The following is a 13,775-nucleotide window of genomic DNA, read 5'->3' as shown; positions in this document are numbered from 1 at the left end:
CAGCAAGTCATGAATGAAAGCAAACCACATAGAGTGGGAAGCATTTCCTGCTAAAGCTACTCTGTTAAAAATCAATAATACACCATTCAATAATATAAATGAATATCTTTATGAACAACAGCAGCCAGTAGTCAACAGTCGTTTTCTCAAGGCAATTTCAAACATTTACTTCCATACTCATCTATGCATATTCTGTTACTATTTACAGTAACTTAGCAACCTACTATCCCCATAAATTCAACAAGTACGTGCTTGTTATTGGTATAACCCTTATTTAAAACACTATCCTTTAAAAGTTTATCAGCTCTTTTGTGTCATATGCAGGATTCAAAATGGTATTATTTACCATTATTGTTATCAGTAAAAATAACAATAAAGATCTGCTCAGGGAAGTCTGCTCAATTAAAGGTTTTTCCACAATGGACCGATCCAACAGCCAGAGAGGCTGAATGGGGCTCACTGTGCCCAGTAGCAGCTACTACATCCCCTTTCTTCTACAGCATCTATCTGCTGTATTTAACATTGTACTCAGGTAAGGTCTAGAAGCATGGGTCTGCTCAAAAAAGGGAGCATATCAGGTGTAAGCATCCCTGAGACCAGACTCAACCTCCAAGAAGAAAGAAAAACACCATCAGAAGGAAAAAAAAAAAAAACACCCCAAACTGCAGATGTTTACTAATGTGAAATGTTAAAGAATAGCCCTAAGAGTCAGGACTTTATCACTGACAGAACAGAAGTAAGAGAACTAGCAACAGTGCCAGATTTCCGTAGCCTTTCCATAACCTCCAGCGCAGTCTTGGAGGATTCACCCACAGTAGCTGCAACAATGTATTGCCCACCACAGTCCAGATTCCCTTTGTCATACCAGAGAAACTTATGACAGCATCAACTATGAACTTCTGCATGCAAATTCTAGCCTGGAAATCTTAAGTACCACCAAAGCATCGAAATGCAGGTTACTGTTGGTAATCAGCATTTTATAAAAGTAGGAGAGCTTTGAAGGTGAAGAGTTGTCTGAGGTGAGATTTGTAGTAGAAAGTTAGAGGAGATGGAAAGCAAGTGATTTGGTAGATGGAAGCAGAACGTGACAGGATGTATGCATTAGCTTTTTTGTTCTGGAAAGGCAAGAATCGGAGCACTGTGTCATCCAAAACCTGGCTCCGTTAGGCTTCATATATCCCCTGAGATAGACCAGATCCATGTCACCAGAAGCTCAGGATCTGCTTTTTCCCTCCTGTATAAAATTTTGGAAGCCTAAATTCTTAGCTACAGCCAAACATGTTCCAGCACAGCTCACTTAAGAGTTGTAAAGAGACACCAGAGTCTTCCCATGGTAGATTTCTAAAGGCTTCTAAGTTGATCCAAAACTATGCCAGCTGCTTGCTATTGCATATAGCCTAACAGAGTCCGAGAAGATTTGGTGGAAAATCAGGGGGTGGCAAGTTTTAATGAATTACACACAAAAAGCTAAGCTGATTCACCAGTAGTAGATGGTGCCACTACAGTGTGGAACCTCCCACACTGACTACATCACCTTGCTAGGCAGGATATGCAGGCTGGCTTCCTTCCCCAGAGAATCTAGGCCAACAGGTCAACTGTGATCACATTATTGCAAAAGTTAAGTGATATACTCTCCTTTTCCAAGCAAGAAAGTCTTTTCTATCTCTCATCATTTTGAGTTAAGGTAAAAACAAATTTGCTCTCCCTCTTTTCCTTACCTGTGCATAAATTCAAAGTACTAAGACATTGCTCACTGTTGCCATATTACTCATATATGCAGCTGCCATGAATGTAGCATGTTACAGGCTTCTCTCAGGAGAAAAATAAAAACCAAAACTGTTAAGCTACACATGCTTTATTTCAAAAAGAAAATCTGAACTTATGCTTCTGAATTTTTTTTGTGTAAAACTTCTCAAATGATGCATTTACCAACATTAATCCACAAATATAAATCTATTACTACTCTGATCAGAGTGCTTGTGTTTGTGTTGTTTTGTATTTAAAATTATTGAACTTGATATCATGATATCAACACCTTAACGGGGTTTTGTTTTTTCCTTAAAAGACAAAATGTAAAGATTTGGAAACCATTTCAAAACACCCCACTTCAAAACACAAGTTTTGTGCATAAAGTGCCAGAATTTCCATTAAGGTCCTCTACAGGTCTGGCCTGAAAGACTAAATGTATCTTTCATTCTTTTTAGTCAAATATTGTCTTCCAATCTTTCCATAGCATTTTCAAGCTTCTGAATCCCTTCGAAGGTGTTGCAAGTCATACCTCTTTTTCCTTCCCTTTTTCCATCATACCGCCTCACTTTAACATCTAATCATCTAATCATCATAATCACCTCTACTTTTTTCCCATTGTGCCTTAATACAAAGCAATCCCTGCTTAATCACTTTGCTATGCTACTATACTGTATTCCTTCATATTTCTCCTTAATGTCTGATTACCTTCATAAATTACCTATGGAAAAATCACCCTGTTGCAGATAGAAGAGTGGGATGTGAGCAGCTATGACTCGCTTAATAAAGATTAAAATTCCAGATCACCTAAGATTCTTGTACTTTATTAGATTCTTCTCCTTCAGTCCTTCATGTAGTACTTGTTTTGATTTCTTCTGGGAACACGTAATACAAGATGCTGTAGGATTTCATTTCCATGCATTCCAGATGCTAAGAAAAGGGTTCCACAGAAACAGAAAAGTGGGACAGTAACCACAAAGATCTTTGGTTTTGGTTTTGTTTAGGAATAGGAAGAAGAAAAACAAAACATTCTTGGGGGTACAAATGGGAAGATACTAAGAAGTTAGGAATACTTATTGGAACTGCAAATACTATACTTTGTTTGAGTTTTATTTATACTCCAGCAGTAGCACCTTCCTGCAAAGGTTATATACCAAAACTGCAGCAAGTGCACCTTCTGCTAAAAAGTCTGAAGTCACAACAAGTGCAGCAAATGCATAGCTTCCGTCACACCCCTCTTAAAATGACAGATTTTTGCTAAAATTGATACTGACTTTAATACAATATTCATTTATTTCACTGATGTATTTTCACCACCACCAGGGAACAAAAAACAAAACTACTAGAAACCTCTACTATGTGAACCAAATGAAAATTCTTCAGAAACTGTTCAAGCGCAAATATCAGGATTATTATAAATGCAAACAGAAAAAGAAATTCTTGCACTTAGTAGTAGCTGATGATTTTCTACTTCCTACACCATATGAGACTTAACAGGAAAGAGCAGGTTCTCACCAGTTGGAGAAAACAGATTGAAAAATCACATTGGCAAAATTGTTTAAAGTGCTTATCAGAAATGAAGGCATAGTCAGAATATAAAAGAAATAATTTTTATATATATCAATTCCATTTAGAGCCTAACCACTAAACTGAATCTAATTTATTTTTGCTATATCTGAAGAATTTTGTCATAATTAAATGTTGATTTTTTCAGAGTAATTAGAAAAACAGCATACTGTTTTTCCCCCAATTGTGGTGCAAAATTGTGCAAAGTTTTGCACAGATTTATAGTACTATTTTGATACTATATCTTTTAAAGAATTGGCATAAATTAGACATTTGGAATACATTTGACACTTTTTTCTAAACATCTACATATCTTTCATATGAAAGAACTTTCTTCTAAAATAGCTTATTTATGAAGTTGACACGTTAAGTGTCAAAATTACCATGAAGTCTTAAATTCTCACACATTGAAAGAAAGATTCATTTGAATACTTTTTGCCCTTTAAGGATTCATAGAAAAGTACAATTAGGTCATATTGATGCTGGATTTTCATGCCTATGACTTCATCATGCCTATCATATTAAGTCAGTAAGAAATACCCTTTTCTGCTATTAAGAGAGACGCTTCAATGTTAAAGATTAAATAAAGGAGGAAGACTAAATTTATTTGCATCATTATCTGTGAATAACAGCCTAATATATTGAATAACAACAGATATTCAAATTACAGCTCCTAACATAAGAATCTTAAGTAATGTAGTCTGTAGTTATTACATTAAAGGAAAATAACATACAATTTTAGAACAATTAATTTCAAATCCATATTGAATGATGTCATGGCATTTTTATTTAATAAAAATAATGGATTAACCACTAAGGAGTATTAAGCAAGAAATATAGTGAGAGACTTTGCCAGATGCTAAAATTTTCCTCCATATTTAACATTGATTAAGAAGGAAAATTACTCTGTTAGTGGCTTTGCGATTGTCAAGTGAGTATTTTATCTGACTCTTACTATACATATACACACATTTTTAAGAGCAGTTTAATAAACATGTTGAAAGTTAAGACCATGCTACTCTGAAGGAACCTGTAAAAATCCATCCTGAACACAAGTTTGGTAACTAAGCATAGATCTTAAAACATATTCCCAAAGTAAAGAGAGATTGACCTCTGCCCATCAGGTTTTCTTCAAGAAGCATTGCAAATCCACGTTTTGAATGAAGAACATCACCTGGCAAAATTCTTCTACTTCCTACTTATAAGACCAAATTGTACAGTAATTTGTACAAAAATTACTTGCTAAATTGATTATAGTTCAGGGGTCCTAGAAGGCCAAACAGAGTGCTAATAACATAAGAATCTAACTGAAGATACAAGCATGGCTCACACTTGTCTGGCATTTACATTACAGGATGGAAATTAACTGCTTGGGTTTATTTACAGATATAGGCACCCACAAAAATCAAAGTGCCAAATATTGTGATTTTTTCATTTTTAACCTACTTAATAGCAATAGTCAAATGAGAAACTGGACAACTCTCTTTCAGAAGTAAAAAGATTTAAAAGACTAACTTGCAAAGAATGTCAGCAATGTTTTGACTATTTCAGCTGTTATTTCTGAATAGGAAATAAAAGTCACTTTCATCTTGTTTATATTATCCTACTAATTCACTCCATATACCAGAGTAAAAGGAAGCAGTTAACCTCTTTCTCATGGCTGAAGAAACAGAGTGTGTGTGTACACACTAATGAGATAGCACCCTAGACTCCATTACATTCTTCTGAAACTTCTTAAAGCTCTCCTTCACTGGCATACTGTGGACCAAACCAAAAGAGCTTTGGTAATAGACTGCAAATCCACTGAGATCACTAATTCAGACCAAATGCTAACTCACTAATTCTAATATACAACCATTACCTGTCACAGTAATATTATGTACTTCTATATGTTACCAGTGAAACCTTTTCCATGTTTGTCAGGTATGCTACAGCCAAGAGAGCTAAAATAAAATCAACTCTTCCCTGTGCTTGCTGCTGCACAAAAATAGACGCTCTGCCCATTCCCGATAGTTTATTCTATAAAGGAATTCAAACTACTAAAAGTTATGGATGAGCCATAAAAAAGCATGTTTGTTTTCAAGTGGTGTATATCTTGCTGTGCTATAGATTATTATTTTTTTTCCTGAAATAGATACGCAGTAAGAATAACTCTAAACTCCACACTGCTAAGTCCCACACAATGCAAAAATTACAGTGCCTGCCCTCTGAAGTCTTCTAGCATGGTGAATGACTGGGGTGGGGGACATCATCGCTTTCATCATGGGAATGACTGGGGTGGGGGACATCATCGCATCATCAGTGCTTTCATGGAGAGAGGACCTGTTCTGCAGGAGCTGGAGCTTTTTGCACATAGCTGACAGTTTGACATCCTTGTCTTTCAGACACTGGCAGTTGAAACCTACCACTAACACACATGCTAATTTGTGCACGAGATTTTCAAAATTAGCATGCATCCCTAAAGACACGACTTAAACTTATGCTTCTTAGTCGACCTGATCATTTTTGAATAATAAGCCAGTCACTGAAATTACAGGCTTTAGTTATCTCGGATTATCCGGACAGCAAATTTGCAATCAAAGTTCTTCATAAGTTATAGTTCCTAGGCATGTAGCATAATGTCAGTGTTATGGAAATTGTTAACAAGTTGATATTTCTGAGATGTTGTGACTTTTTACTTTCTTAGAATATTTTAGCGTTTTTAGCATATTGTAGCACACAGTTCATACAGACTTTCTGTGCACCTTCATTTCTTGGACAGCTACAGATAGCTGAGTAGGAAATATATTTGAAGCATCCTCCCTGACCTGCACTGGCTTGCAAACCAAAGAAATAGGATATCAACAAAGAAAAAAAAAAGTATAATACTTTAAAGCAGAAGTATAAATACAGATTATACGTGGTTTAGATTTCTACAGCCTCACACATGAAAACTGCTGGACAACAGCATTATTTCCATTTACCAAATGAAGGATACTGATGCAAGAAGAAAAAACATTTTCCAAGGGCAATATAAGAAAATATCGGTGGAAAAAAATAAGACAGTTTCTGATTTCTAATCCTTATTTGAACTGTATCATTTCTAGTAGTGCACTACTTACAGAAACAGGATGTGATATATTCCCCTGCTGACAATTTTCCAAGTTAAAGCCAGAAACAAATTGTACGTGTTAAATGCTAGAATGTACAGAGATTGTGTAAGACAGAAAATCATTATTTGGAATCACTATGGTAAGAATTATGTTTTCACTTATCAATATCTTATTGCACAACATTCTGTAAAATAACAAGACTCCCGAAACTGCAAGCCTCTTATTAGAACTATCGTTATCATATTTATGAAATGCATCAAACTATTCACTTCCATCATGGCTGCTAGGAAGACGTAATGCTGTTCAGTGGGAGGTTCAAAACATCTGCTGTGAAGAGCACAGGAGTTGGTAAGCAGTGGCAATTTACACTCCCATTGATTTTGTAGGAAGCAGAGGAGGAAGAAAGAAAAACAGTTCCACTCAAAATGGTAGGAAGATGAAAATCAGAACCCAGGAATTAAAGTTCTTAGGGCACTATAGTTAGAAGAACTAGTCTGGAACTATACTAAAGATATCAGTAAAACACATAATAGATAGATTATGCTAAGTAAAACCAGAAAACAGGCACTATGAAAGAGGAGTATCAAGTAGTCAATAACAGTCAATACTTTTCAAGTACAAAGCACAAACCTTAAAGGGACCCATGATTTCATGATCATCCCCTATACTTTGCTAAAATTCCAACATCTGCATTCAAACATCCCCCAAAATTTATTTCTCAGGAATTTTTCTTTTTGATCCTAAACCATACATTTTCTTCAAACTCTAAATACATTTTAAAAATCATCAGAATCCAAAGTGGGAACACGACAGGTTGAAATGACAGGTTCACAAATATGGTGACAGCAACCAAGCAGTATCCCCTTCCACACTAGTAAGGAAGAAGAAATATAATTTGTCAGCTCGTATCATTCTCTTGTCACTGTCCATGATGACAGCTGGATACCAATACAGGGGAAAAAAGGCGAAACACATGGCTTTATAAATGGGAAGGGGGGGTAGGGGGGGGAGGCAGAATAAGTAGTGTTAGCTGTTGTAATCACACTATTAATCACACCATTTTGCCTGGCTATTGGTCATTCAACTGCTTACCATATGAACAATGAGGACACAGTTCATCAATAACAACGTGTGCTTTTAATATATGAATTGATTCACTTTTTTCTCTGATTTTTTCACCCAATGAAAATTTAGGAATTTTGCATTTCACACTGTTTATTCAGGCAATAACAATGAAACATTTTGATTCAGTGATCAAACAGTTGGATTTACTCGTTCTAAAGAGAAAAAAAATGTCAGACAAAAAAAAAAGCATATCTTCAATTTCTAAATGAAAACCTAAGTAATTCAAACATGTAATGAAAGCACTGATTTTATATGCAGAAAAGCCTTATTTTCCATTATTTCTACTATTTGCAAATAAAATTTAACTGAAGGAACTGCTGAAATCACCTGCAGATACTAATCTATTTATATATAAGTATGCATACACCAAGGGTGCAGATCTGTCTTCCCTTAGTCTTCTCTTTATATGTACCATGCATCTAGACAAAATTAAGAGCATAAGCAATCCAAAGCTGTATTCTGTCTAAATGGGTCACTAAATGAGAAAGCATGACATTTACACGTAGCAAGCAGATTGATCAGGGAGCAGAAAACAGAATATGTCATCAGCTCAGAAAAATATGCCTTTGCAGGCAATTTATATTAACCAACTTGGTGAGTTCCTAAATCCTCCTCAGAAATGGAAATAAATGCAAAATGAAGAGCATACATGATTTAATGTGGCAAATATTCATCAGGATTACCCTTTGTGCTTGCACGAAAGTGAAAGGAGAAAAAAAAACTCGATTCCTTTGACTGTAATGCTACTTGTACAGAATAGCATTTAAGTGTAGGGACATTGTGAACACTGTTTTTCAGAGATTCACAAATTAATAAACGATCAGCAATAATCTTAAATTGCATCTTTAAGTGCTAACACATCCTCTTGTGTTCAGTTATTATCAACTTGACTAGAAACCTTAGAACAGAAATGCTCTGAACGTGCTATGTACATCTTGCTAAAGCAATTTCAGCTGCACTGTGCAAAATGAAATTCAACAAGATCCAAATCTGTACAATGTAAATAGCAAGGCTGCTTCAACACATAGCAAAGCAAAAGTGGAAAAAATGCAGAGAAATATCAGTACTGCCTAAATACATACAATATATACCCCATGTCTTTGTTCAGACTGGATTCTCATTCAAGGTGTAAATACTGGTTATATTGTTAGATATTCAACAGCAACTAGCTCCAGATATTGTGTGAGTAGCTCTCTCATAGTTCACACTAGGCTCCCTTGACCCAGCCAGACAAGCGTGAAAACATGAAATAAATGAAGGTTAACAAAGACTGGTCTGGCAAGCAGTCTGCACTAAATGCTTGAAAAATTATAAGTATAAATGTGAAATTCGATGTTTAGATCTGTTTAATATTAAATATAAGATGACAATCACTATATTAATGCTAGGTGCTACTGCAGAGAGATAAATGAACGTAAGTGATACAGGGGGGAAAAAAAAAAAAGGCAACCTTTCCCCATCTGCCACATAAGGATATTCACTAACCTTACAGCATGCTGCTAAAGCAAACAAGGAACTGCAAAATAATTATCTCCTCACAAACAGAAAGCAATTTTATCACAATACCTTTCTGTGTTTGTCCCTCTTCCATATTCTCTTCCATGGCTACCTTTCTTCACTAGAAACAGCTACACAGAATTAATCAAAAGCTTCAGTCAGATGTAGGAAAAAGTGTGGATTTTTTTTTTTCCCTTGGAAGCTCCAACAGCAGAGGCTTAGGCAAGTCCTCAGAGCTTAGCTAAGGCTCCCTCACTCTCCTTGTTTGCTTGGAGACGGGCTGTCAAGTGTAATTTCATTCAAATTACTCTTCCGTGAAGATTATCAATTTTTCTTCTCAAAGCTGCCCATTGTGTACCACTGTAAGCAGGTATTCAAATGAACAGCCTGTGAATTTTAGGGGGAAATTTGGTCTGAGCCCTTATGGCAATGACACCGATTCGTAAACCTCACTTTGCATATAAAATGGAGAAAAGAGATTGAGGTTTGTATTGAAATCTGTGTTTTAAATTGGAAACAGGCTGTACTGAGAACAGATGGAGGGGTGTCCTCTTAATGTGAAGTAGACCACCAACCCATAATTCCCCCTATTTGCTACAGAAGTGGGAAAGCCCAGATGCCTGTGGGTTCTTTATGCTGTATTACTTGTCTGTCTCTCTCTCTCCCTCCCTCCCTCTCCCCTCCCGTATCAGCACATTTAAGAATAATATGACTCTTCATTTCCCCCCTTCTCACATATTGATATCATCTGGAACTAACAACAAATATACACTATTACACGTATTTTTTAATATCCTAGAAAACCTCTTTATAAGACTATCATTTTGTATGCATGTGTGTGTTTATACACACATGCAAGCACAATTTAATACATTATATTAATCACTGCAAATTATATGCACCCTATATATTATTTGTCATCAATGTTGCAATAAAAAGGAATTCAGGGGTGGCTCAGATTTAAAACAACACTTGCACCAATTCTTTCTCTGATTGCTAATATCCAAAATTATCCGTACACTTCAATTGCCTGTTAAAAAATTGGACCTTCTTAAAATAGCGAAGCACCACACTTGTGAGTGTACATGAGGAAGCACATACAAACATGCACACTTATGAATTTACTCAGGAAAAGCATAGGTTAAATACACTGTGAGGGCACCTACTCATTTGGGGAGCTCTGCAGTCTTATTTGGAATGCAAATTGGACGCTGCAGTCTAGCAATAAATTAGCATTTTTGTACCTTAATCTACGGGTAATGTGACATTTTTAAAGTCTCATCAATTCACCAAAACTGCAATGAGAACACAAATTCACTTTTTCTGTAGAATTTGCACTTCTCAGCCTTCTGGGGAAAAATGTGATTAAAACTTACCCACAAATAAAAGCTACTATGGCTGAAAATTCCTGTTTACATATAAATGATAACTTTCTCATTCATTTACTTCATGCTTCCTAAATAGAAGGAAGCAATAGGTCAATCTATGTCACTAAACAAAAAAGAAAAAAAGTTTTGGATAAATTTTATATATAAACCTGTTAAAAATGATTCATACCAGAATAATTTCTATATATTAAGTTACATTTCTATATATAAATTAAATAATTGAATACGTAGTTATTTAGTTAGCCAGTGCATTTTCTACCCCTCTTTTCCCCTCTTAACTGACCTTTCTAGGCTTCTATTTTCTGGAATAATTGAAAAAACAATGATCAGTAGTTTTAGCACTCAGATCTAAGTGATTGTCTCAAACTCAACACATTGAGACTGCCTATACACATGGAAGTGCTCCGACATCATAGCATCTCGGTGTCTTCCCCCTTTCTAGGAATAATTTGTTCATTCAGATTTAAATATATATATATATATATATATATATATATATATATATATTTTAAAAGAGAAGATCTGTGCAAGTCTCCCCTGCTATAGAAGTGACATTTACCTCAATCTCTCCAGCCCCTCCCCTCCCTCTGGGGAAAGAGAGAAAAAAAAAGTATATATAAGAAGTGTATATATATATATATATATATATATATATATAAAAGATCATATGTGTATATATATGATCTGACAGAATCCTGGGTTTGGAAAAAATGTGAAGGAGTTTTGTACAGAAACAAAGAGGAATGGAGGAACTCGTCACCAGAAGAGAACAAGTCTAGAAGACGACATGCCTTTTATTCCCCCTCTGCACTGCATTCTTTTAATCCCATACACATGCAAAACACAAACAAACAGCCACTAGCTTAAACATTGTTACTGGTACTTTTTCATGCATTTTCTTATATAAATATTAGTAAGTCTTCATATTTACAAAAAGTCTGGAGAATATTTTGATTAGGCTGGTACTTTCTTCTAAAGTTTGTTTCCTGTTGGTAGTACCAAATATTGAGATAACCAACATCTTTAACAGGGATGTTTGCAATAATTGAATCTATAGGTTGCTTATGACACCAAATAGCCTTGTTCCTTTACACAATTGTACAATGATTTGTTGTTTAAATTTTAAAAGCATCCAAAATAGAAAATAGGCTAGAAAGACAAAATTGGAAGAGGATACAACATATCTGTATAATCATGAGTGACATAGGAATGGCAAATAAGAAAAACTTGTTTACCAATTAGTTCAGTAAAGGGAGAGGGCTGAAAAAAAAAAAAAAGGAGGCTTAGAAGAAAAAGGTGTAGGAACACAGTGGGTAGTTAAACTGTGGACATTGTTGCAGCAGGGTACAGTGGAAAAAAAAAGAAAAATGAAAATCTGGATCACATAAAAAATTCACAGATCTGAAGATGCACCTCTGGATCAGGAGACCCCTGAGGTGCTAACTATTGGATGGTAGAGAAATATTTTGTAGAACTTTTTTTCCTGTACTATTTCCAGGAATATCTGCATTGGAACACAAAAAGATGAGATGTTGGGTTAAGTGAATCCTTGATCTAGTTCCTGTATTCATTTTCATATCAGGTTCAACACACCTTGATTTTTATGATGGGATTTTTAACTTCCTAAAAAAACTGCATTTATGTATCAAAAGTTAAGCTGAAATCACAGTGACTGGTGAAGCAAAACTCAGCACTGTCAAATAATGGCTTTGAGGTGTGTGCTTTTTTCCCCCCTTGCAATGGTCAATTTTTCTGTGCATATATTATTATAATAAAGGCACTAAGAGCTCCACCAGGTAAAGATCAAATCCTCCAAACTACAGGAGTGTTGAAGCTCCTTCTTAAGAGGACTCTGATAAGTTTCAGGTGTTATTAACTGCCATCCATACAGAGAGAGAGATTTTATATCAGCTTCCTTCACATTTAGCTGCATTTTATTGACATATTCATTGTACAACAGAAGTCTGTCTTTCTAGACATGTAAGAACTGTTCTGAGAACCTTTGCAGGTGAAATTATGACTAGGTGTTAATCCTAAATCAAACAACAGAAGAGTTCTGCAAGCATTAAGAGTAACAACAAAAAACAGAAAATGCAAAATTTATGCGACTAAGGTATAGCAACAGGGACTTCCATTCTTCATTGTATTGTGAAAAATGGTTGCCACCAGTGACGTACAAGCTACATTAAACCCATAACCAGAAACCACCCAGAGCTGCTAGCCTCCTCTTGCTGGGCATGCTTCTGGTGTGGAAAGAAGTTATTTTGGTAGGAACTACAGATGACTGCCTAAAATTCCCTCCTAATATGAGATGAGATTACTGGTGCAAGTGATCATTGGACAGCCATGCCATTTGTAAGCAGCAAAGCAAGACAGAACATCCAACTGTATAATGAGACTAAATAAACAGTTAATCAAGAGAATAATTGGAAGCTGATGACATTAACAGATCCCCTGGTATCCATTATGATATTATGAAATGTGGTTGAGCACTTACAGCTTTAAACAGCATGACAAGACACCTGACTTTTACTCCCAGTTTTATATGGCCTACAAATCAGTTTACCGCTCCATTCCTCAATCCTATTGATTTCCAACTACATAATAAGAATAATGCTGTGGTGCGATGATGTCTTGATCAACACATGAAAATATTATTTAAAAAGCATAATGTTATTTATGTTGCTAATACCACTACCTCAATAACTGAGAAAGAAAAAACGAAAGCCAGCTAGAGTTACCCCAGCTGCATTGCAGCACTTTGCCCGTGACCACATGAGCAAGTTGCGAAGTTTAGCTGGATGGATCTGGGGAGCAAAGCAATACCAACCAGTTCTGCCCATTTCAGGGGAACTAACTTCAGACTAACTCCAGTCTGGTCCCATGGATTCATTGCCCCTAAGGGGTTAGGAGGCATTAAGTACGCTCCTGAAAAGCGTGCTCTATTTTATTATATGAAAAACAATCCAATTTATGGTCTCAGAGGACATTCCATGATACGAGCCCAAATATAGCAGGTGGGGAAAACTGGGGCTTTCATTTTAAAAGCTCACTCCTGATGTGAATCAAAACACTAACATAGATACACATGTAGTAATTATTTAATGAAAATTAGGCATCAGCTTAGGGAAATCCGTGAAAGTCTCACAGAATAATTAAAATTGGATGATCAAATTTGTTATTTAGAGTGTGCCACAATTAATATTCCTATTTTTGTATTCAAAATATTAATATAACTATAAAATGCTGTAACAAGAGATTTCATCTTTGGATACCCAACAGAGCAGTTTTAGTGGAAACACTGAAAAACTTTACGATTTGTCCAATTACACATTCTAGAATGCCAATTTCTTATCTACAA

The 13,775-nt window shown here is 35.6% G+C and overlaps 1 protein-coding gene across 2 annotated transcripts in view; it reads right to left on the bottom strand.

Annotated features, from left to right (window-relative positions):
- GPM6A (glycoprotein M6A) overlaps positions 1-9,604 on the bottom strand; it is a 118,403-nt gene extending 108,799 nt beyond the window's left edge. The window contains exons 1-2 of one of the 2 annotated variants that reach the window (XM_040556069.1): positions 9,096-9,604; positions 4,960-5,070 (exon numbers count right to left, since the gene is read on the bottom strand). Coding sequence is in view for 1 of the 2 variants with exons in the window: in XM_040556067.1 (XP_040412001.1) it covers positions 9,096-9,132 (37 nt within the window). In the remaining variant the exon portion in view is untranslated. The remainder of the gene's footprint in view (positions 1-4,959; positions 5,071-9,095) is intronic. The other variant, XM_040556067.1, reaches the window with a different exon arrangement.
- Positions 9,605-13,775: the final 4,171 nt, after the last annotated feature.

Source organism: Cygnus olor, chromosome 4, assembly GCF_009769625.2.
Source record: "Cygnus olor isolate bCygOlo1 chromosome 4, bCygOlo1.pri.v2, whole genome shotgun sequence".
Taxonomy (NCBI): Eukaryota; Metazoa; Chordata; class Aves; order Anseriformes; family Anatidae; genus Cygnus; species Cygnus olor.
Note: the sequence above shows the minus strand (reverse complement) of the source record. Positions and strands in the feature narration are given on the sequence as shown.